General features: G+C 42.4%; 1 protein-coding gene across 1 annotated transcript in view; it reads right to left on the bottom strand.

Annotated features, from left to right (window-relative positions):
- ptprua (protein tyrosine phosphatase receptor type Ua) overlaps positions 1-25,766 on the bottom strand; it is a 489,507-nt gene that overhangs the window by 214,446 nt on the left and 249,295 nt on the right. The window contains exon 6 of the mRNA XM_060904791.1: positions 3,175-3,498. Coding sequence (XP_060760774.1) covers positions 3,175-3,498 — 324 coding nt within the window. The remainder of the gene's footprint in view (positions 1-3,174; positions 3,499-25,766) is intronic.

The following is a 25,766-nucleotide window of genomic DNA, read 5'->3' as shown; positions in this document are numbered from 1 at the left end:
CGCGTGGGTTTCCTCCGGGTGCTCCGGTTTCCCCCACAGTCCAAAGACATGCAGGTTAGGTTAACTGGTGACTCTAAATTGACCATAGGTGTGAATGTGAGTGTGAATGGTTGTCTGTGTCTATGTGTCAGCCCTGTGATGACCTGGCAACTTGTCCAGGGTGTACCCCGCCTTTCGCCTGTAGTCAGCTGGGATAGGCTCCAGCTTGCCTGCGACCCCGTACAGGATAAGGGGCTACAGATGATGGATGGATGGACATGAAAGCTCATCAGATGAAGACGAAAAGGAAGAAGGGACACCAATTTTACCAGAAGCACCTTGAAGTGAATGTACAAATCAATGTGAGCAAGACAGCCAACTAGCCGATGTGCTCTGAAGTGAATGAGTTTTCTTCACAATTTATGTCCACAAGTGGCACAAAAGTAAACAGAACATTTGGCCAGACTGCGTCTGAAATGTAATTTACTCAATGTTAATTTTTTTTATAGCTGTTTATAATAACTGTTGTACTTCAGCCTGTGGGATCATGCCCATGCTGAATCACAGCCGTGCTGACATTCAGTGTATCTGCACGTTTGCTCGTATGATATTGCTTAATTGTTGTCATTTTTTTTTTCCTGAAGTAATTGTCCATGCACTGGAATTCCATATGTTTATAAATAAACAAATAAATAAATAAAGGGTAAACTATTACACTTGATATGAAAACTATTCAGGTTGAAAATATTTTACGTTAATGACCACAATAATCTAAAATATCATTTTGGATTTTTTTTTCTTGACCTGTACAGGACAAGTCATTAGGGCGGCACAGTAGTGTAGTGGTTAGTGCTGTCGCCTCACAGCAAGAAGGTTCCGGGTTCGAACCCAGCGGCCGGCGAGGGCCTTTCTGTGTGGAGTTTGCATGTTCTCCCTGTGTCTGCGTGGGTTTCCTCCGGGTGCTCCGGTTTCCCCCACAGTCCAAAGACATGCAGTTAGGTTCACGTGGGGTGGCCTTGGGCTGAGGTGCCCTTGAGTAAGGTACCGAACCCCTGACTGCTCCCCGGGCGCTCTGGGCTGCCCACTGCTCCGAGTGTGTGCGTGTGTTCACTGCTTCAGATGGGTTAAATGCAGAGGATGAATTTCACTGTGCTTGAAGTGTGCATGTGACGAATAAAGGTTTCTTCTAAAGTCAAAAGTTTGTACACCCCTTCTCTACTCATTCATAGGTTTTTCTGTATTTTGACTATTTCTATCCTGTAGAACAATACTGAAGACATCAAAACTATGACATAACATATGATGCATATATAGAATTATGTGGTAAACAAAAAAAGTGTTAAAAAAAACCAAAATTTGTTTGATATTTTAGATTCTTCAAAGTAGCCAGTGTTTACCTTGATGAGTCTTTGTACACCACTGGCGTTATCTTAACCAGCTTCATGAGGTAGTCACCTGGAATGCTTTTCAATTAACAGCCGTGCCTTGTCAAGTTAATTAGTGGACGAGTTTCTTGCTTTCTTAATGAATTTGAGATCAAATAGTAAATAATAAAAATACAGTAAATAGCCCTATTGCACAATTGCAGTAATCCATATTATGTCAAGAACCGATCAACTAAGTAAAGAGAAACGACATCCATCATTACTTTAAGACATGAAGTGTCTTTTAAGTAATAAAAATAAAGAAAAAAAAACATTGAATGAGAACCTGTGAAAATATTTTGTGCCAGAGACCAATAAACACCTTTTATTTTTAAAGCATTTCATTTTTACCTTACAGATTATCAGCTGAATCATGTAACAGTCTGATAATCTGTAAGGCAAAAATGAAATGCTTTAAAAATAAAAGGTGTTTATTGGTCTCTGGCACAAAATATTTTCATTGGTTTGAGATTTTATGTTGAAGGTTCCTAAAGATACAACAGGATCATGATGTCATGAGTCAACATCCTATATTTTGAACCTAGAAGATTATGGAATCAATTTTGTGCCAAAATGTTCATACAATAATTTTGAAATATGAAACAAAAACGACAAATCAAAATACAAAAAAAAGAAAAAAAGTCAAATTTTTTAGACTGGCAAACAAATTATTTGTGTAATCATGCAAAATATCAGTCTATTACTCTTCAGAAACCTTTTATTTTTGTTCCGCGTCTTTCTCAGTTTTGTTTGACGTAATTTATTTTGGTTGCGATTCCAGCTTTCTCGTTTGCGCTCCCTGACTTTTTGCTTGCAGTTTTGGCACAAACTTCACGTGTGGGTGGGCTGTCCAGGAATGCATTCCCATTGGGTAACTTGTGTTTGACTGACAGCTACGCTCAGCCATTCCCTACTCGGATTCTGGCGGACTGTTTGACGAGTGGCCGATCCATTGACGGTAAACAAGGATCGAGTGGACTTCAGTGGCGACTATGATATTGAATTAATTCAACAAAGTGTAAGTGCGGGACAAATGTGTTGTATGTGTTCCAGTAGTACAAAATCCAAGTAGGAAATGGCCGCAACAGCCTCCGGGGGAATGGCTGAGCGTAGCTGTCAGTCAAACACAAGTTAGCCAATGGGAATGCATTCCTGGACAGCCCACCCACACGTGAAGTTTGTGCCAAAACTGCAAGCAAAAAGTCAGGGAGCGCAAACGAGAAAGCTGGAATCGTAACCAAAATAAATTACGTCAAACAAAACTGAGAAAGACGCGGAACAAAAATAAAAGGTTTCTGAAGAGTAATAGACTGATATTTTGCACGATTACACGAATAATTTGTTTGCCAGTCTAAAAAAATGGACTTTTTTTTGTTTTTTTGTATTTTGATTTGTCGTTTTTGTTTGATATTTCAAAAGTATTGTATGAACATTTTGGCACAAAATTGATTCCATAGACTGAAAACAATCAATAATACTAATATTAAAATAATGTGGTAATAATATCATGTATTGCTGGATTGATCTTAAATTATTCATGAACAGAATGTTGACTTTTAAAGAGAACATTTTTTTTCTTACTTTTTAAGAAAACCTTGGATGATCATGACAAATATCTGATGATCCTGTTGGTTGTAATTTTTTTTTTACCATGTCATCGTGAAGAATGCTGTCAACAGTAAATGATAAGGAATGGCCTGAGATTTTTTTAATCCTATTATAAGTATATGCTTATAATATTTTTGTGACGTGAAAATAGTCAGGTACTTACTGTCCTCCTCCGTCTGGAATGTCACCTCCCGGCTCTCTTTCTTGCCCTCGGGATTGGCCAACGCAAGCCGTACGTGGACAGGACGGAACGGGGGAAGGTCTCGTAGCGTGAAGCGTGACATATTTCTATCCACTGATAAGCACTCTCTCACGGTGGCGTTATTAGTGATGGCTCCACTCCCTGTTGCAGTGTAGTAACGGTAGCATAGCGACAGGGAGTACGTGTGACATCGTGTCAGGTTGTAGCCGAGGGGCTCCCACTGTAGCATCAATTGGCGTGACTGAATCTCGGATGCAGTGAGACCACGGAGTGGACGCATGGGCTCTGTGTGAGAAAGAGATAACTTCATATCACTTAATATGGTTTAAGAAAGAATGACTGCATCATCAATTAGCTATGTATAAAATCAGAAAAGGTCGAAAGTTTAAAAAAAAAAAGACCTGCAAACCAAATGACGCAAATCATCTTTACCGAGCCTTTATTTTGATAAAGTTGTGAAAGGAAGAATAAAGAGCGAGACAGACTGCACTGACAGAGCATTGTTAAGCATTGTTAAGATCCAATTCTTCTCATTACATCATAGATTTCAAAGAAACAGGACAAAACAGAAGGAAAAGCACTTCAGCGTTTTTAAGACAGGGGAACCAAGTAGAAAAAGTGCATGATCTACTGTATTTGATGATTGGAATTAGATTTCCTTTCTCTCTTCCCGATTCGAGATCAGTCTAAAATAGGACGAATAACGAGACATCAAATCTGACTGCACCTTCATGACATCTCACTTTTGCTGCCGCATTTCTCCGAACCTGAAAAACAATTGCTTGTAAAAGTGCATTTTTCAATCATCTCCCACTCTAATTTGGTACGGTCTAAAACCGTAGAATATGTAAAAAATGGTTAACCCTTTGAAGTTCACTGCATCATCGTTGAAGGAGATTCAGTTTCATCGTAAACGTAGATTAAATGCTTCAGGCCCCTTCAGTGTACACACATCATATTAGCATTGGCAAGACTCTTTCTTTTAAATAAATAGAATGAAAAAAATAATTAGGATATGAAAAGTATCTAAAAGAAGGGAAATATACAGCGATGCACATTTTGTACAAAAGGTGAAGTGCGTATTCAGTATAAAAAGCTACTAACCTTCCCACTAGCAACTCTTCATGCCAAAACAGTAGGGGTACAGTGCTGCTTGAAAGTTTGTGAACCCTTTAGAACTTTCTATATTTCTGCATAAATATGACCTAAAACATCATCAGATTTTCACACAAGTCCTAAAAGTAGATAAAGAGAACCCAGTTAAACAAATGAGACAAAAAATATTATACTTGGTCATTTATTTATTGAGGAAAATGATCCAATATTACATATCTGTGAGTGGCAAAAGTATGTGAACCTTTGATTTCAGGATCTGGTGTGACCCCCTTGTGCAGCAATAACTGCAACTAAACGTTTCCAGTAACTGTTGATCAGTCCTGCACACCGGCCTGGAGGAATTTTAGGCTACATCCACACGGCAACGAGATGTTATTTAAAAATATATCGCGTCCAAATGGGCAACGATCAGTAAAATATCAGGTCCATATGGCAACGCAACGCTTGCTGAAAACGATGCAATACACATGCCACACCTCTAGGGGCGCTGTAAGACAGTCCCTTCGGAGACACCAGAACAATAGAAGTAGTAAGGACGCATGCGCATAAACTATTATGCGCGAGACTTCATATTAGCCACAAAGTCAGGAAAATCTGTTCGTAAAATTACATTATAATGACCAAATACAATGAAAAGTATTTTTCCAGTCTCACCTGTGAAAGGTAATCCCATGTGATCTCGTTTGGACGGCAAACCTGTTGGTACAGTTAAACGCAGCTAATCTTAATTCTCCGCTTTGACCTATCCAATATGGCGGCGAGGATGACGTATGGTTCTACGCGGAAGGCGGCGTCTTTAATGGTCCGGAATAAATTGAATACTACACGTTGATGGATTAATTTGTTGTTTCTCACCTGTGAAAGGTAATCCCATGTGATCTCGTTTGGACGGTAAACCTGTTGGTACAGTTAAAGGCAGCACATGAATCTTTATTCTCCGCTTTGATCTATCCAATATGGCGGCGAGGATGACGTATGATTCTACGCGGAAGGCGGCGTCTTTAATGGTCCGGAATAAATTGAATGTTACATGTTGATGGATTAATTTGCTCCTCTATACCCTTTTTGAGGAATGTATTGTCGGACTTAAATCAACATCTGAAGAGGTGAGATCGCTCCTTTTTTTCCCTATTTTTGCTGGCGGGATTGACTCTGCCCTAAGGGCAGAGTCTCTCTCTCTCTCTCTCTCTCTCTCTCTCACTTTGCACCATTACACAATAAATATTCACAGTGAAAATATTTTGTAAGCGCGTTTCATGAACCAAGTTATAGGATTTGTTGACAACTCGCATCGCATTGCAATGAGAAGATCATTGGCACTACTGGTGTTAAGAATCAGACCATTTCAGAAATGAATATTTTGCTGTAGAGCTGCAGTGTTTGTACAATTGCATGTTTTTGCTTCACTATTACTGTCACTATTCTGCTTCTTGCATTACTACTGTGAACTAACACTGAACATAATAATAATAATAATAATAATAATATCCAAGCTCGTGTTTCACTCTCACTAGTGCTCTGTAAGGCTTTTTCCTGGTGATATCCTGGTGATATTCGTTACACTTCTACCCGGCGTGAAGCACTCACAGTCATGTGGTTGTGACGTCATCGTAAACAAATCCGTTCTACTCATCCAGACGACTTCACAACGGCAACGTTGCCAGATCTTTCCACTCTGGAACCCGTTCTCAAAAAGATTGCGTTTTGGGCACCCAAAACACCGGTGCCGTGTGGACGCCAGGCCTAAATGATAAGCAATTGTATCGGAGTCACCTGAATCCGTTGCCGTGTGGACAGGGCCTTAGTCCATTCCTCCGTACAAAACAGCTTCAACTCTGGGATGTTGGTGGGTTTCCTCACATGACCTGCTCACTTCAGGTCCTTCCACAACATCTTGATTGGATTAAGGTCAGGACTTTGACTTGGCCATTCCAAAACATTAACTTTATTCTTCTGTAACCATTCTTTGGTAGAACGACTTGTGTGCTTCGGGTCGTTGTCTTCCTGCATGACCCACCTTCTCTTGAGATTCAGTTCATGGGCAGATGTCCTGACATTTTCCTTTAGAATTCGCTGGTAAAATTCAGAATTTATTGTCTCATCAATGATGGCAAGCCGTCCTGGCCCAGATGCAGCAAAACAGGCCCAAACCATGATACTACCACCACCATGTTTCACAGATGGGATAAGGTTCTTATGCTGGAATGCAGTGTTTTCCTTTCTCCAAACATAACACTTCTCATTTAAACCAAAATGTTCTATTTTGGTCTCATCCATCCACAAAACATTAAAACATTTTTCCAGTAGCCTTCTGGCTTGTCCATGTGATCTTTATCAAACTGCAGACAAGCAGCAATGTTCTTTTTGGAGAGCAGTGGCTTTCTCCTTGCAACCCTTCCATGCACACCATTGTTGTTCAGTGTTCTCCTGATGGTGGACTCATGAACATTAACATTAGCCAATGTGAGAGAGGCTTTCAGTTGTTTAGAAGTTACCCTGGGGTCCTTTGTGACCTCGCTGACTATTACACGCCTTGCCCTTGGAGTGATCTTTGTTGGTCGACCACTCCTGGGGAGGGTAACAATGGTCTTGAATTTCCTCCATTTTTACACAATCTGTCTGACTGTGGATTGGTGGAGTTCAAACTCTTTAGAGATGGTTTTGTAACCTTTTCCAGCCTGATGAGCATCAACAATGCTTTTTCTGAGGTCCTCAGAAATCTCCTTTGTTCGTGCCATGATACACTTCCACAAATATGTGTTGTGAAGATCAGACTTTGATAGATCCCTGTTCTTTAAATAAAACAGGGTGCCCACTCACACCTGATTGTCATCCCATTGATTGAAAACACCTGACTCTAATTTCAAAACAAAATTGCAATCATGAAATACATACTACTTGCATATTATTGTAGCGGAACCTGTGCTGAATACAAAATAAGTCATGTAACTTTGAAAAGACTGCTTTGGCCCTGGTCACAATTCTGCTCTCGATGGGTTTGTGAATACTTGGTGATGAAAAATTGGTAGCATCACCACCAATCTTATGCTGCCCAGCAAACGTTCTCTAAGATTCACAAGTTGTATTTTTGGTGTGTCTCTGCCTTGTGAATGGCTAAAAATGTCACAAATAATTCAATGCATGCATTGAAATTTAGTAGCAATGTTTTCATCAACAAACTAAACCGCAAATACTTGCAGATGGGTTTGGGAATACTTCCCAAAGCTCGGGGAACCTTCTTTGAGGCTCTTGAGATGTATTTGTCTCCAATCCATGTCCCTGATGCTTGCAGGGGCCTTGTCGATACAGGGGCTCAGTAGAGCCTAACCTTTGCTGAGACCTGAAAAGTGCACTTACATTTGGTGATCCTTCACCGAGGTTCGTAACTGGTTGGGTGAAGGCTTCATGATTATTTGGCAAATGTTTGTCAATGGTTAGATGACGCATTTGTGATTGTCACTGATTAGTTGGGGCTGAAGTCATGCATTGTTGAAATCTATTGAGCAAGGCATCAGCAATTAGGCCAACTCATGGTCAACTCATCTGTCACATGATGTCTGTATAAATCAGTCTGTTCTGGAAGGACCCTGACTCTGCAACACTACTAAGCAAGCAAGATGAAAACCAAGGAGCATCCAAACATGCCAGAGACAAAGTTGTAGAGAAGTATAGATCAGGGTTGGGTTATAAAAAAAAATCCCAAACTTTGAATATCCCACAGAGCACCATTAAATCCATTATAGCAAAATGGAAAGAATATGGCACCCCTACAAACCTGACAAGAGAAGGCCCCGCCCACCAAAACTCACAGACCGGGCAAGGAGGGCATTAATCAGAGATACAACAAAGACATCAAACATAACACTGAAGGAACTGGAAAGATCCACAGTGGAGATGGGAGTATCACACTTTAAGCCATACACTCCACAGAGCGGGGCTTTATGGAGGAGTGGCCAGAAAAAAGCAATTGCTTAAGAAAACACATTTGGAGTTTGCCCAACAGCATGTGGCAGACTCCCCAAACACATGGAAAAAGAATCTCTGGTCAAATGAGACTAAAATTTATCTTTTTGGCCATCATGGGAAATGCCATGTGTGGCGCAAACCCAACATCCTGAGAACACCATTCCTACAGTGAAGCATGGTGGTGGCAGCATCATGCTGTGGGGATATTTTTCATCGGCAGGACTGAAGGAAAGATGGATTGCATGAAATACAGGGCAAATCTGGAGGAAAATCTGTTTGAGTCGACCAGAGGTTTGAAACTGGGACAAAGGTTCATGTTCCAGCAGGAAAATGACCCTAAACATACTGCTAAAGCTACAGTGGAGTGGTTTAAAGGGAAACATTTAAATGTCTTGGAATGGCCTTGTCAAAGTGCAGACCTCAATCCAATTGAGAATCTGAGGCATAACTTGAAGATTGCTGTACACCAACGCAACCCATCTAACTTGAAGGAGTTGGAGCAGTTTTGCCTTGAGGAATGGGCAAAAATCCCAGTGGCTAGATGTGCTAAGCTAACAGAGACACACCCCAAGAGACTTGTAGCTGTAATTACAGCAAAAGGTGGCTCGACAAAGTATTGACTTTTTTGGGGGGTTGGGGGGGTGAATACCAATGCATACTCCAGATTTCTGTTTTTTTTTTCATCTTACTTCTTGTTTGTGTCACAATAAAACAACAATTTTCAACTTTAAAGTGGTCGGCATGTTGTGTAAATCAAATGGTGCTAACCCCTCAAAAATCCATTTTAATTCCAGCTTGTAATGTGACAAAGCAGGACAAAAACCAAGGGGGATGAATACTTTTGCAAGACACTGCAGAGCACATTATTGCTGCTAATTGAAGATATGGCCTCTGAGAACAAAATCAGGAAGAAAATCAAATCTCATTTGTGACGTCTGTACCATCTCACTGTTTAGGCCTGAAAAGCACCTCGCAGCCTCGCTGGATCAAAATCAAGCTACACTGATTAAACTAATTAACGACACACATCTGTAGGGACATCTTGAGGCTCAGTGTTCGACAGACCATCAAAACCTCCCACACACACACACACACATACTGCAAGAGACATCTGCACGTTCTCACAACGAGAGCTGGGCATTAAGGATTAAATATAGTAGCATATCATGTACAGTACTGTACAAAAGTCTTAGGCACCCTATTTTTTCATACGTACTTTGTTATAGATTTCTATTGTATGATTTACATTATTTCAGTGCTATTTCTCATAAACCACTTTATAATTCTCATCTCATCTCATTATCTGTAGCCACTTTATCCTGTTCTACAGGGTCGCAGGCGAGCTGGAGCCCATCCCAGCTGACTACGGGCGAAAGGCGGGGTACACCCTGGACAAGTCGCCAGGTCATCACAGGGCTGACACATAGACACAGACAACCATTCACATTCACACGTACGGTCAATTTAGAGTCACCAGTTAACCTAACCTGCATGTCTTTGGACTGTGGGGGAAACCGGAGCACCCGGAGGAAACCCACGCGGACACGGGGAGAACATGCAAACTCCGCACAGAAAGGCCCTCGCCGGCCCCGGGGCTCAAACCCGGACCTTCTTGCTGTGAGGCAACAGCGCTAACCACTACACCACTGTGCCACCCACAAAGTTAAATGTTACAGAAAAAAAAGTTTGTATCTGAGCAGCATATTACATAAGAGGCCATTTTTCAGATTAAAAAAGAAAACATAATGAAGGCTGCTGGGTTTTGGTTCAAAATGAAGAAGCGAGTGTGACAGTCAGAGTGTCCAGAAGAACTGTGGCTGGTTCTGTAAGATGTTCAGTAAAGCCTACAGCTCATTTCCTTATAAAACTGCACTCACTGTACCCAAGACTACGATTATTTTAAAGCAAAGGGTCGTCTCACACAAATATTGGCTTTGTTTCATTAATTATCACTCACTGATTACTGTTTATAGTACTTTTTTAATGTTGAAACATTTCATTTCATTACTTTAAGCCATTTTTGGTCTACAGCATTTCTTTATATGTGCCTAAAGGCCAATTTATGCTGACAACCCAGTCCTCGCAGACGGTGTCGCAGATAGCGTCTGTGTAGCCCCCCCACCTTCGCAGACGCTCTGCACACACCTCCCAAAAATTGTGACCACCGCAGAAGCCTCGCAGACAGCGTCGCAGACAAGAGGGCTCTGATTGGTCCACTCTACATCCGCTGTACACGCACTTCCGCTTCCCTACTTTCCCGGTTTGGTTTGTTTTCACGACCGGCATTTTTAAAAACATGAGCGAAGATAGAGCAGCATGAACAGCGGTTGATTGAGGAAGTACGTACATCTATACGACTCCAGTTCTAGTCATTATAAAAAACAAAAAGTTCTAGTCATTATAAGTAACCGGAGGATAAACACTACTCCACTAACCACACCCACCAACTACTCCTAGCGACTTCGCGCCCCCTTGCGTTGTGCCGGTGAATAACATCGCGCACGCCTATTACTCCCCGCTCAACAATAAATTACAACTGTCTGCGAAAAGCTATCTGCGAAAGCCTTGTCGCAAGAGCATGCAGAGGCCTTAAGACTTTTGCACAGGACTGTATACAGTTAGTATATTGCTACACAATATATTTATGTGATTGCTTTGTAAAATATTTACATAACCACGAACCAGTAGAATACACATATAATATACAGATTATTGCACAACACATAATATACACTCTGTCCAAAGCCTATCTTGGGAACAGTATTTTGGGTGTGAGAAAAGAATACATCTGGAATGGGACTCAATCATCACCATGCACATGTAAACACAATCTCACATTCTCCTTCACACACATGTTCACACCTTGGGACAATTTAGAAGAATCCGTCAACAAACCAACACAGACATTCTTGAAAAATTGCTCACATCAAACATTAGTGTTACTCCCCATTTCCTTCAAATTTGTTCTTGCATGTGGACTAGTACCAGTCAAAAGTTTGGACAAAGGTTCCATCTCATCTCATTATCTCTAGCCGCTTTATCCTGTTCTACAGGGTCGCAGGCAAGCTGGAGCCTATCACAGCTGCCTACTGGCGAAAGGCGGGGTACACCCTGGACAAGTCGCCAGGTCATCACGGGGCTGACACATAGACACAGACAACCATTCACACTCACATTCACACCTACGGTCAATTTAGAGTCACCAGTTAACCTAACCTGCATGTCTTTGGACTGTGGAGGAAACCGGAGCACCCGGAGGAAACCCACGCGGACACAGGGAGAACATGCAAACTCCACACAGAAAGGCCTCGCCGGCCACGGGGCTCGAACCCAGGACCTTCTTGCTGTGAGGCAACAGCGCTAACCACTACACCACCGTGCCGCCCACAAAGGTTCCAATTCAATGGATTTTCTTCATGTCTTAAAGTAATGATGGATGTCATTTCTCTTTACTTAGTTGAGCAGTTCTTGACATAATATGGATTACTACAGTTGTGGAACAGGGCTATTTACTGTATTATTATTATTATTATTATTATTATTATTATCATTTACTATTTACTGTTTGATCTCAAATGCATTAAGAAAGCAAGAAACTCGTCCACTAATTAACTTTTGACGAGGCACCTGTTAAGTGAAAAGCATTCCAGGTGACTACCTCATGAAGCTGGTTAAGATAATGCCAATAATGTGCAAAGCGTCATCAAGGTAAACCCTGGCTACTTTGAAGAATCTGAAATTTGAAACATATTTTTAAAACTTTATTTTTTTTGTAATTCCATATGTGTTCCATATGTTATTTGACAGTTTTGATGTCTTCAGTATTGTTATACAATGAAGAAAATAGTCCAAAGACAGAAAAATCTACAGTGTCTTGCAAAAATTATTCATCCCCCTTGGTGTTTGTCCTGTTTTGTTGCATTACAAGCTGGGGTAAAAAGGGATTTTTGGGGGGTTAGCACCGTTTGAATTACACAACATACATACTACTTTAAAGATGCATTTTTTTGTGACATAAAAAAAAACCCTGAAATCTGGAGTGTACATAGGTATTCACCCCCCAAGTCAATACTTTGTCAAGCCACCTTTTGCTGCAATTACAGCTGCAAGTCTCTTGGGGTATGTCTCTATTAGCTTAGCATATCTAGCAACTGGGATTTTTGCCCATTCCTCAAGGCAAAACTGCTCCAACTCCTTCAAGTTAGATGGGTTGCGTTGATGTACAGCAATCTTCAAGTTATGCCTCAGATTCTCAATTGGATTGAGGTCTGGGTTTTGACTAGGCCATTCCAAGACATTTAAATGTTTCCCTTTAAACCACTCCAGTGTAGCTTTAGCAGTATGTTTAGGGTTATCGTCCTGCTGGAAAGTGAACATTTGTCCCAGTGTCAAACCTCTGGCCGACTCAAACAGGTTTTCCTCCAGATTTGCCCTGTATTGAATGCCATCCATCTTTCCTTCAGTCCTGAACAGCTTTCCTGTCCCAGCAGATGAAAAACATCCCCACAGCATGATGCTGCCACCACCATGTTTCGCTGTAGGAATGGTATTCTCAGGGTGTTGGGTTTGCGCCACACATGGCATTTCCCATGATGGACAAACAGTTCAATTTTAGTATCATCTGACCAGAGAATCTTCTTCCATGTGTTTGGGGAGTCTGCCACATGCTGTTGAGTAAACTCCAAATGTGTTTTCTTAAGCAATGGCTTTTTTCTGGCCACTCCTCCATAAAGCCCCGCTCTGTGGAGTGTACGGCTTAAAGTCATCTCCGCTGTGGATCTTTGCAGCTCCTTCAGTGTTATCTTTGGTGTCTTTGTTGCATCTCTGATTAATGCCCTCCTTGCCCGGTCTGTGAGTTTTGGTGGGCAGCCTTCTTGTCAGGTTTATAATGGTGACATATTCTTTCTATTTGGCTATAATGGATTTAATGGCGCACCGATGGATATTCAAAGTTTGGGATATTTTTTTATAACCCAATCCTGATCTATACTTCTCCACAACTTTGTCTCTGACCTGTTTGGAGGCTCCTTGGTTTTCATGTTGCTTGCTTAGTAGTGTTGCAGAGTCAGGGTCCTTCCAGAACAGGCTGATTTATACAGACATCATGTGACAGGTCATGTGACACTTTGATTGCACACAGGTGGATCTTAATCAACTAATTATGTGACTTGTGAAGTGAATTGGTTGCACCAGCTCTTATTTAGGGGTTTCATATGAAAGGGAATACCTATGCACACTGCAGATTTCTGGTATTTTTTATTTTTTCATTTTAATTATTTTTTTGTGTCACAGTAAAAAAAAATAAATAATTTGCACCTGTATAGTTGGAGGCATGTTGTGTAAATTAAATGGTGCTAACCCTCCAAAAATCCATTTTAATTCCAGCTTGTAATACAACAAAACAAGACAAACGCCAAGGGGGATGAATACTTTTGCAAGACACTGTATGAATGAGTAGGGGTGTACAACCCTTTGCTTGGTACTGTATACCATCAGGACATTTTATAAACATCTTTGAGAAGTTCTGCAGACTTTTCCAGCTTCACCTGCTTCTGTTTCTGCATTATCCCAGACAACCTTGGTTATGTTTTTGTCTGTAAAGTAGTCTGTCTCATTTCAATACACATAGACGTTCACTGTAACTTTTTTTAAATAAACAAATGCTTAGGCATCAAATTTTTTATTCTTTTCTACTAACATGACAATGTAGCAGACATCAAAAAAAGCTAAATTATTTTATTGCACAGTCCTGTTTGTTTTTTTCAATATTCAGAAGAAAATATATTTACATGCCAAATTGTTTAACGCAAATCATCCTCACAGACTCCTAAACCTCATCACAACTCCTAAACCTCTTTGAAAGCATGCATGATGCAATATACAATGTATGTCATGTAAAAGTGCACATTATTCTGAAAATACCATAGCTTGAGTCAGTATATGGTAATACAAATATTTGATTTTATACCATCAGATAATACAATTTCCCTTCCCAGAGTCTTCCACATGGTCTTTGTAGGAGTTGTATGCATTTCAAAGTCACTCTTTTTCCAAATGCATTTGGCAAATTACACATAATGCTTTTGTGCGTATGTATGATTAGCCTGCCACACAGCCAACGTCGCAGGGCTGCTGTCAAAATTGCTGCTCCTATGATTGATTCTAGCCACTGAATATGAACAGTTTTTCATAATCGCAACATTAATTCAGTCGCAAAATATGTGCTATTGTCTCCAGAGACAATGCAGCTATGTCACATGGTGTAAGCAATACTTTTGTATTACAATGAATATATGCAAGTGAAACAGAAAGAAACAGAAACAGTGAAAAAAAGGATCAAAATCCTCATACTTGTCACAACTATCAAGACATAAAACATGAGAGTTGTGTGCGTCTGGAGCATTAGGCAGATATAAGACAGAAAATTCGGATTTCGAGGCCCGCTTCGCCGCTCTAAGTGACTGAGACGAATTGACACTTCAGGCCATGCTGACATTGATGTATAAGCCGAATAAAAAAGAGGAGCTGCTATACAGGAAATGGATCAAAACATTTCCTGCACTAGCTCCAAATCCAGTGTAAGCATGTACAGACTTCCTAAGATGGATGTTATATTTGAAGCCATGGAAAAGTGGTTTAAAAGTGATTCACAAGCCCTGAACAAAATGAACTTCGTATTGAGTGTATACTTACGGAAATACTCCAGGACATGATGCTGTGTACAGACATAGACCAAATTAAAGGAACAAAAATAAGTGTCTTAGTGCAGTTCAACCACTATGAGACACCAGAACAACCTCAATCAGGGTTTCTGCAGAAATCAGCAAATCTAATTTAATGCTTTTTAATGCCCTTTTAATGCCATTTTTAATGTCATCAACAACCCATGACAATCCACGGATATACAGTGGATATAAAAAATGTACACACCCCATTAAAATGAAAGGTTTTTCTTGGCAAATGAGACAACAATAAATAATTTCAAAACTTTTCCCACCTTTAATGTGACCTATAACCTCATCTCATCTCATCTCATTATCTCTAGCCACTTTATCCTGTTCTACAGGGTCGCAGGCAAGCTGGAGCCTATCCCAGCTGACTACGGGCGAAAGGCGGGGTACACCCTGGACAAGTCGCCAGGTCATCACAGGGCTGACACATAGACACAGACAACCATTCACACTCAAATTCACACCTACGGTCAATTTAGAGTCACCAGTTAACCTAACCTGCATGTCTTTGGACTGTGGGGGAAACCGGAGCACCCAGAGGAAACCCACGTGGATACGGGGAGAACATGCAAACTCCACACAGAAAGGCCCTCGCCGGCCACGGGGCTCAAACCCGGACCTTCTTGCTGTGAGGCGACAGCGCTAACCACTACACCACCATGCCGCCCGACCTATAACCTGTACAATTCAATTGAAAAACAATCAAATATGTTAGGGGGGAAAACATTAAAAAAAAACAATAAGCTGGTTGCATAAGTGTGCACACCCTTAAACTAATACTATGTTGAAGTATCTTTTGATTTAATTACAGCATTCAGTCTTTTTGGGTTCACACTTGCCATCAATTAAAATGTCTCTGATTAACCCCAAATAAAGTTCAGACATTTACTCAGTTGCCTCCTCCAGCAAAAGCCAGGGTTCACAGAGAGCTTACAAAGCATCAAAGGGCTCTCATTGTTGAAAGATATCAGTCAGGAGAAGGGTACAAAAAAATTTCCATGGCATTAGATATACCATTGTGAGGGAAATTTAATGGACGAACATTATTATTCTCTGTGTTTATGTTGAGCTCAAGCGACTTAGTGAACTGAGAAAGATGTTTTTCCCATGTTTTAATCGCCTTTCTGTGGCTTTGGTGATAAGCAGGGTGCCTGAGTTCTCCATAACTACGCATCTGCCTGCACATACCAGAGCACGCTTTAACAAAGCTTCATAGAAAATCTTGAGCCAATCACGTGAAGATGCAAGCAGTAAGCGAATGCCTTTAGAGTATAATAGATAACAGCCACTAAAACACAACTCAGAGTGCGCGTACTCTCGGCATCATCAGAAGTGGTGTCTTCTTCTATTCGTCTCTTTCCTTTCCTATTTTATAGATCTGTTATATGATCTACTATAATAAATAACTGAAAAGACGACTGCTAAGTGTTTTGAAGTGTTTATTAGAAATTTCCATGATCCTCGGACGACGGAACACTCCCAAGGCTACGGTGCGGAGCTGAGAACTCGGACGAGAGACCAAGCCATCAGGGCTCGCTGAACCAGTAATGCCCCTTTTCCACCAAAGCAGTTCCAGGACTGGTTCGGGGCCAGTGCTTGGTTTGGACCTGGGTTTTCTGTTTCCAATGACAAAGAACTGGCTCTGGGGCCAGAAAAACGGTTCCAGGCTAGCACCAACTCTCTGCTGGGCCAGAGGAAAGAACCGCTTACGTCAGCAGGGGGAGCAGAGTTGTTAAGACCAACAACAATAACAAGACCGCGAAAGATCGCCATTTTTAAGCGGCGAGAAGCAGCAGCTGTACAAATGCGAAGTCATCCATTATTATTATTGTTGTTGTTGTTGCTGCTGCTTCTTCCGTGTTGCTTTTGCTTCGATATTCGCGCCAAGGTTTATGCAAACGTAGCGACGTAACTGACGTATACAGCGACGTAATGACGTGGCTTCCCTTAGCACCGCGAGCTATGGAAAAGTAAACTGGTTCTCAGCTGGCTCGCAAGTTGAACGAGTTGCGAACCAGCACCAGCACTGGCCCCGAACCAGCCCTGGAACTGATTTGGTGGAAAAGGGGAGAAAGTGATAATTTTGCATTCTTTTCTAAAGAAATTAGTGGAAACAGTATTTAAAGAATGATACAAGAAATGGACAGAGATTGTCCCAGTCAAGGAAGACTGATATAAGAGATGGACAGAGATTGTCCCAGTCAAGGAAGACTGATATAAGAGACGGACAGAAGTTTGTCAGAGCCCAGGAGGACTGCTAAGCTGTGGTACCATCAATATGTTTACCGAAACGGATAAAACACAATTTTGAGACAATAAACCGCGAGTAGTTTATTGGGTTGTTTAAGAGAATGATCCGCCTAAGTGACGACTGGGTAATTGCTCGCCTACTTGAGCGAGGGAAGTACGGGTGCGTGTTTCAATGGATTCACGTTCAGCGATTCGTAGGAACTGAATCTTGCTCCCTTTGTTCTGTGTGAACAACTGGCCCGTCGGAGGAACGGGATAGACAGGTTCGATCGCGAAAACGCAAAGACATACCGGTGTGCACGCAAAAAATTGATGAATTAACAGAGTACTGTCCTCCTCCAAATTCTGAAACAGAGAAACAGATTTTGTACACATGCGCGAGTTGTCTTTGAGGTTGTTGTGCTAAATGATACCTACTTGAGTTTAAGGCAAATGTCAGATAAATTGTTTACTAATAATAACACACCTAAAGCCTAGGTCACAACCGGACGTACGATTTTTTGGCTGTGCGATTTTTGGCGTTTCCCAAATCGTTGCGTTTTTTTTGTTCATGGAGAAAGACGCGCGTTGGCCGTAAGTTTGTCTTGCAACCTGAAAAAAATGTAAGCGCCCGTAGAGTCCCATACGAAAAAGAACAGTAAAGAACTTATAAGAATTTACCACTGTCTTAGTAGTAAATCCTTATAAATATAAGGATAAATCCTTATAAGGATTTATAAATAAATATATATGCCATGTATGATTTACTCCTGAAAGTGGCCCATTTTGCATTTTCCTCATACAAATTTTTTATGAAAATCTAGTATGTATGAAGTGAACATTGTGCATGGTTTTTACAGATAATGTGTATGATGAATTACACCGTCTTTGTATGCTTCATGTAATGTTTGTAGTTTTAAATTATATTTTGCAGTTTAAAATGTATATGCCTTTTATATGTAAATCCAACACAGACATATGTGGATTTACATATAAAAGGCATATACATTTTAAACTGTAAAATATAATTTAAAACTACAAACATTACATGAAGCATACAAAGACGGTGTAATTCATCATACACATTATCTGTAAAAACCATGCACAATGTTCACTTCATACATACTAGATTTTCATAAAAAATTTGTATGAGGAAAATGCAAAATGGGCCACTTTCAAGAGTAAATCATACATGGCATATATATTTATTTATAAATCCTTATAAGGATTTATCCTTATATTTATAAGGATTTACTACTAAGACAGTGGTAAACTCTTATAAGTTCTTTACTGTTCTTTTTCGTATGGGGTTTATTTGACATGACAAAGAACCTCTGCGGCCGGTCTGCGGCCAGTCTACGGCTCAAAAATCAGCACGTCACACGCGCGCCCTCCGTGCGTTTCTTGCGTTTTTTGCACGTAGACCGGCCGTAGGAGCATGTACGGCTGGTTGTGACCGAAGCTTAAAGGATTATCGTGTTGCATTTTTGGACATAGTCCAACTTGCTCTTCTTGTGATCCTGATGAAGAAACTCAGCCGCTGTTGTCACAGCCTATTGATATAACAGTGTACAATGAGGAACAGAAACAGTAAGTTAGGGAAAGAAAAGAAAAAGCAAGCACAGTGTGAAGCTACATGTGCTATAATAAGAATTAGATGTTCCTATGACAGCCCAAACATCCAGTTTATGAAAACCTCGTATGGTGAGGATTGCTTAGCACAGTTTGATATATGGATAAAGGACTTAGGATTCCCTGAAAAGGGCAGTTTTAGTCCCAGGCAGATAGAACAGTTAGAAGAAAAGTTGAAACAGAAGGAAAAAGAAGAGTCTGCAGATAATATTAAGTTCTTAGGGGACTGGAGGGCATTTTCTGCATGGAAAGAAGAAACACTTAAGAGAGAGTACAAAAGAGAGAAACGACAGGCAGGGCTCTCACCCTCTTCTCAGTGTTTGAAATTTCAGATAGACCCTGACCTGGAGTCTGCCCCACTACCCCGACACACACTACCTCCTCAGCAAGGCAGAGCATCATTCCAACAAGCGCCTCACCCACAGAGAAGGGGAGAAGTCGAGACAAAGAAAAAAAACTGAGCCTCTGGAATCTCCTCCAGCCTACCAGCCACCTCCAGCGTCAGCGCCTCCCCTCGCTTCTCCATCACACATGAGATCTGGTCTTGCATATGGCGATGGAAAAGACACCCTCCTGGACCTGACCACATGCTCACCAGTGGGTCCACAAGGCCGTAACCTAAAGTCTGAAGTCCTTCATCTTCCAGTGGTGGAAGTGGCTGGAGCTGACAGCGTGCTTTTAGTCCACAGACCCTGGACGACAGCTGACATGAAGGAAAGCATGGCTTCTCTTCCCAACGTGAGAGAGGTAAGAGGAAAGAGATTTGGTAATGAGCTGTTGATATTTTGCAGAGAATTCCGACCAACCACCCATGAACTTCGCCGTCTGCTCATGATCAAGATGGGTATAGATTGGAACAAAGTTTCCAAAGAGTGGCCGGAAGCTGACCAGCGAATGACTACACCAGACTGGCTGGCAATGGTGAGTATAGAGATACCATCACTGCTCTCTGTGCTCGTCTGGACAAAGAGGAAGATTTACATTGCACAGCACATGTTCACCAAGGTCAAGATGTAGAGTTTGAAAAGACTTGGTTTGCAGACCCCCATGCATGTGAAAGATTGACCCTCAAAACTACATATTGGTCTAAACATTATTGCGCTGTGCAGGTCCATTTTACTCGTTGTCCAAACAGCTGCATCAATGCTCATCGCAGTGTTCTCAAACATGTTATATGCGGCCTCATGTCAGAGGACACTGAGGTCGACTGCTGCCAGCATGATTTCTTTGACATCATTAATTCTATATCCCATGTCTCATCAGCATAGCCACGAGCCGCCCATTGGAAAGACGTGGGGAGTGGGTCAGGAAGTGCGCAGCCAATGACAATGAATGGTCCCGAACAGAGGACCCTAGTGTGTTGTTTTGCCAAAGGCTTGGGGTCTACAAACAAAGTCAGGCTATGTGTGTGTATGTTAAGCGCAGCGTAATATTAGCCACTGATGACAAGGGTCCTGGGGACCCCAGCCATAGTGGCCTGTTTGTCTCTGTTTCCACAGGCATAACTCCAGCAGAGGTGCACCCCAAATTGGCGGGAGTTTCAAATTCCGTTTGGGCGAAGGGCAAACATAATGTAGGCCTAATAAAGAATGCTGAACCAGTGGTGATCACCCCCAAATCAGATTTCAGGCATAGACAGACCCAATACCCACTTAAACCAGAAGCAATCGCAGGTATAAGACCGGTCTTTGATTCGTTGCTGAAGGCAGATGTAATTGTCCCTTGCCGGGACTCTCCAGTGCACACTCCTATTTTTTCCAGTTAAGAAGGCAAGAAAACCGTCCCAGCCGGATGAGTGGAGGTTTGTCCAAGATCTGCAAGCAGTCAATGCTGCAGCTGTCCCGTGCGCGCCTGACGTCCCTAAAGAGCGCTCTGCAGACCACACCCACTCTGGGACTGCCTGACCCCAATAAACCATTTTGTTCAAAGTGTAGATGAAAAGAAGGGTTTTTATGACCTCTGTTCTTTTGCAGAAACACGGGGATACAGGTAGATTGAGATCTGTAGCCTACTTCTCCAGCAGGCTGGATCCAGTGGTGGCTGGACTTCCTGTTTGCCTGCGTGCAGTTGCTGCAGCTGAAAAGGCGGTAACTGCTTCCAGAAATATTGTGGGGTACTCTAACCTCACCCTTTTTGTCCCACATGCTGTCTCCCTGCTTCTGTTGGAGAAAAAAGATGTCACATTTGTCAGCACAGAGATGGTTGGAGTATAACACTGTCATACTTGATATGCCTAACATCATTGTGAAACGTTGTACTGTTCTGAATCCTGCCTCTCTTCTCCCTACAGAGGACGATGGAGAGCCACATGACTGTGTTGCTCTCACTAACGCTTTTTGTTCCCCCAGGGCAGACTTAAAGAGCGACCCTTTGGAAAATCCAGACATGATCCTCTATGTGGATGGTTCAGCCTCCAGAGACTCAGAGACGGGAAATAACAAAGTAGGTTTTGCCGTAGTCTCAGATCACGAGGTCCTCAAGGCGTCGTGTCTGTCCTCAAACCTGTCGGCGCAGGCCGCAGAGCTCTGTGCCCTTATTGAGGCATGCAAATTGGCTGCAGGGCAATCTGTCAATATTTTTACGGACAGTAGGTACACGTTTGGCGTTGTGCACGATTTTGGCACCATTTGGAAACACAGAAATTTTCTCACTAGCACAGGATCTCCCATTGCACATCATAAACTGGTCTCTGAGTTGTTGGGTGCTATTCTACTCCCTAGAGCCATTGCTGTAAGTGCGTTGCCCATACTAACAATACTGATCTTGTGTCTCAAGGAAATGCCAGGGCGGACGCAGCAGCTAAGTGTGCAGCCTCAGCTTCCAGTTCACCCTCTAACCTTGTTTTTCCTCAGGTTTCTACCCCCTGTTTACAGCTAGCAGACCTTCAGAGCACTGCCACCCAGGACGAGAGATGAGTCTGGAAACAGGCAGGCTGTATCTTTGCAAGCTTGGTCTAGGTTTGTCCCTCGGGCCGTCCCTGTCTACTAAAATACATGTTCCCTTTCTATGCAAAATTGGCACATGGGCTCACCCATGTGTCAAAAGGGGGGATGGTAGCAGAAGTAACAAAGAGATGGTTCACAAAGGGGTTTTCAAATTATGCTGCAAAATTTTGCAAGCAATGCTTGATATGCGCACAACATAATCCAGGTCAAGGTATCAAACTAACTCAGCAGCACACCCAATACCAGACTAACCATTTGATCATCTCCAAATGGACTTCATTGAACTGACACTTAGTGAGGGAAAATGGGTCCCTTAAAAATAAACTAAGCAAAGCTTGTGCAGAAACAGGGCTAGGATGGACAAAGGTCCTCCTTGTAGTACTCACACAAATGAGGATGCAAACTAGGCCTAAACATGGGTTAAGCCCATTCGAAATTCTGTTTGGACAAGTACCCAACACGGGGATAGGGCCAGCTCAAGGAACACTGCCGGACACCACACTGTGTGATAATGCAATGTTGAATTACTGTGCAACGTTGTCCTATGCTTTGAAATCTATCCACAAACAGGTAAAAGAAGCACTTCCCAAACCCGCTGAGTGACCTCTGCACGATCTACAACCAGGGGATTGGATAGTGGTGAAGGATTTCCGATGAACCAAGTGGAACAAGCCACAGTGGAATGGCCCATTCCAGGTCCTGCTCACGACCCCAACGGCAGTGAAGGTCACAGGCAGAGTGACGTGAATCCATGCTAGCCACTGCAGGAGGGTGCCTGAACCGGCTGAGCAGGAGGGAAAAGAAGGCCTAAGTGACCCAGACGCTGACTAAAGCTCGTGAGGAAGAAAGGCATCACTGCATGGAACAGTGCGAGTATCACATCAATCACGCACGCACCCTCAGTAGGGAAGAGTATTTCAGTGTCTAGCTGATAGATAAGTCTTAGGGTTTCGAGTTTCCTCCAAGTCCCGGTGAGGTGGGCAGAGGGCTGATAGGGCGTGCCCGCCCTCTGAGCACCAATACACATCAAGAAGGGCAAGGGTTAACTCGGAGACATATGGTAGTTAACATAAAATGAAGGGGGTAAATCATTATAAGCTAGGTCCAGTCGTGGGCCTGAGCATCCTGATCCTGCTGGGGCTCACGGGAGGATTCGTGTGGTGGTCAATACAGGGAACGCAGGCTGACACAGAGTCGAAGACAGTTGGTTTAGTGGATTGAAGACTCTGATTCTATCCACCATACTGGTTCTAGGTTTAGTGATTGTGATGCTATGTTTGCTCCCTGTTTTCTGTCAATGTTGTATGTCTGTGTTTCAGAGGCAGTTGATAAATATCGGTTACCAGATGCTGAAAATAGACCCAGACGACTTGCCTGACTGGCCTCCAAAACCCACACGAAGACCACAACCCACCGTTCGATGACATCAGCACAGTTGACATGAAACTAGTCCTGACTTAAAACACTTTCATTATGATTGTTTCCTGTTCTATTATTCCTGATCTATGTATATGGCTTGCTAGCATTAACTTAAGACGTCTATGTCTTACAAAACAGCCTTAGCATTATCCCTGTACACTCAATGATGTGTTAAGTCGAATCTCTCTGGGAACTCTTATCACTGAAATTGTGTACAGTTCTTTTCTTTTAGCAATTATTATCCTATAGGATAAAAAGGGGGGAAATGTGAGGGAAATTTAATGGACGAACATTATTATTCTCTGTGTTTCTGTATGTTGAGCTCAAGTGACTTAGTGAACTGAGAAATATGTTTTTCCCATGTTGTAATCGCTTTTCTGTGGCCTTGGTGATAATCAGGGTGCCTGAGTTCTCCATAACTACGCATCCGCCTGCACATACCAGAGCACGCCAGGTGCACGCTTTAACAAAGCTTCATAGAAAATCTTGAGCCAATCACGTGAAGATGCAAGCAGTAAGCGAATGCCTTTAGAGTATAATAGATAACAGCCACTAAAACACAACTCAGTGCGCGTACTCTCGGCATCATCAGAAGTGGTGTCTTCTTCTATTTGTCTCTTTCCTTTCCTATTTTATAGATCTGTTTTATATGATCTACTATAATAAATAACTGAAAAGACGACTACTAAAGGCCAATTTATGCTGACAACCCAGTCCTCGCAGACGGTGTCGCAGACAGTGTCTGCGTAGCCCCCCCACCTTCGCAGACGCTCTGCGCGCACCTCCCAAAAATTGTGACCACCGCAGAAGCCTCGCAGACAGTGCCGCAGACAAGAGGGCTCTGATTGGTCCACTCTACCCGCTGTACACGCACTTCCGCTTCCCTACTTTCCCGGTTTGTTTTGTTTTCACGACCGGCATTTTTAAAAACACGAGCGAAGATGGAGCAGCATGAAGAGCGGTTGATTGAGGAAGTGAGGAAGTACGTACATCTATACGACTCCAGTTCTAGTCATTATAAAAAAAAAGTTCTAGTCATTATAAGTAACCGGAGGATAAACACTCCACTAACCACACCCACCAACTACTCCTAGCGACTTCGTGCCCCCTTGCGTTGTGCTGGTGAATAACATCGCGCACGCCTATTCCCCCGCTCAACAATAAATTACAACTGTCTGCGAAAAGCTATCTGCGAAAGCCTTGTCGCAAGAGCATGCAGAGGGCTTAAGCCTTTTGAAGTGTTGATTAGAAATTTCCATTACACCATGGAGCACAGTGAAGACAGTCATCAAGAAGTGGAGAAAATATGGGACAACAGCGCCATTACCGAGAACTGGACGTCCCTCCAAAATTGATGAAAAGACAAGATGAAATCTGGTCAGGGAGGCTGCCGAGAGGCCTACAGCAACACTGAAGGAACTGCAGGAATTTCTGCCGAGTACTAGTTGTGTACTACATGTGACAACAATCTCCCGTATTCTCCATATGTCTGGACTGTGAGGTAGGGTCAAAGAAAAACATCCAGGCCCGGCTAAATTTTGGAAAAAAAATACATCGACTCTCCCAAAAGCATGTGGGAAAATGTGTTATGGTCTGATGAAACCAAGGTTGAACTTTTTGGCCACAATTCCAAAAGGTATGTTTGGCACAAAAACAACACTGCGCATGACCAAAAGAACCCCATACCCACGGTGAAGCATGGTGGTGGCAGCATCATGTTTTGGGGATGTTTTTCCTCAGCTGGAACAGGGACTTTAGTCAAGGTGGAGGGAATTATGAACAGTTCTAAATACCAGTCAATTTTGGCCCAAAACCTTCAGGTGTCTTCTACAAAGCTGAAGATGAAGAGGAATTTCATCTTTCAGCATGACAATGACCCCAAAAAAGTTTTGGAACAGCCCAGCCAGAGCCCAGACCTAAATCCAACTGAAAATCTGTGGGGTGACCTGAAGAGGGCTGTGCACAAGAGACGCCCTTGCAATCTGACAGATTTGGAGCGCTTTTGCAGGGAAGAGTGGGCAAATATTGCCAAGTCTAGATGTGACAGGCTGATAGACTCCGACCCCAAAAGACTGAATGCTGTACAGTAATTAAGTCAAAAGATACTTCAACAAAGTATTAGTTTAAGGGTGTGCACACTTTTGCAACCAGCTTATTGTACTTTTTTATGTTTTTCCCCCCTAATAGATTTGTTTGTTTTTCAATTGAATTGTACAAGTCATAGGTCACATTAAAGTTGGGGGAAAGTTTTGAAATAATTTGTCATGGCCTCTTTTTTTTTTTTTTACATCAGAAAAAATGATCGGCGGCATGGTGGTGTAGTGGTTAGCGCTGTCGCCTCACAGCAAGAAGGTCCGGGTTCGAGCCCCGTGGCCAGCGAGGGCCTTTCTGTGTGGAGTTTGCATGTTCTCCCTGTGTCTGCGTGGGTTTCCTCTAGGTGCTCCGGTTTCCCCCACAGTCCAAAGACATGCAGGTTAGGTTAACTGGTGACTCTAAATTGATCGTAGGTGTGAAT

This window comes from Neoarius graeffei, chromosome 22 (assembly GCF_027579695.1).
Source record: "Neoarius graeffei isolate fNeoGra1 chromosome 22, fNeoGra1.pri, whole genome shotgun sequence".
NCBI classification, from domain to species: Eukaryota; Metazoa; Chordata; class Actinopteri; order Siluriformes; family Ariidae; genus Neoarius; species Neoarius graeffei.
The sequence above is the reverse complement of the archived record's forward strand: the minus strand, read 5'-3'. Positions and strand labels throughout refer to the sequence as shown.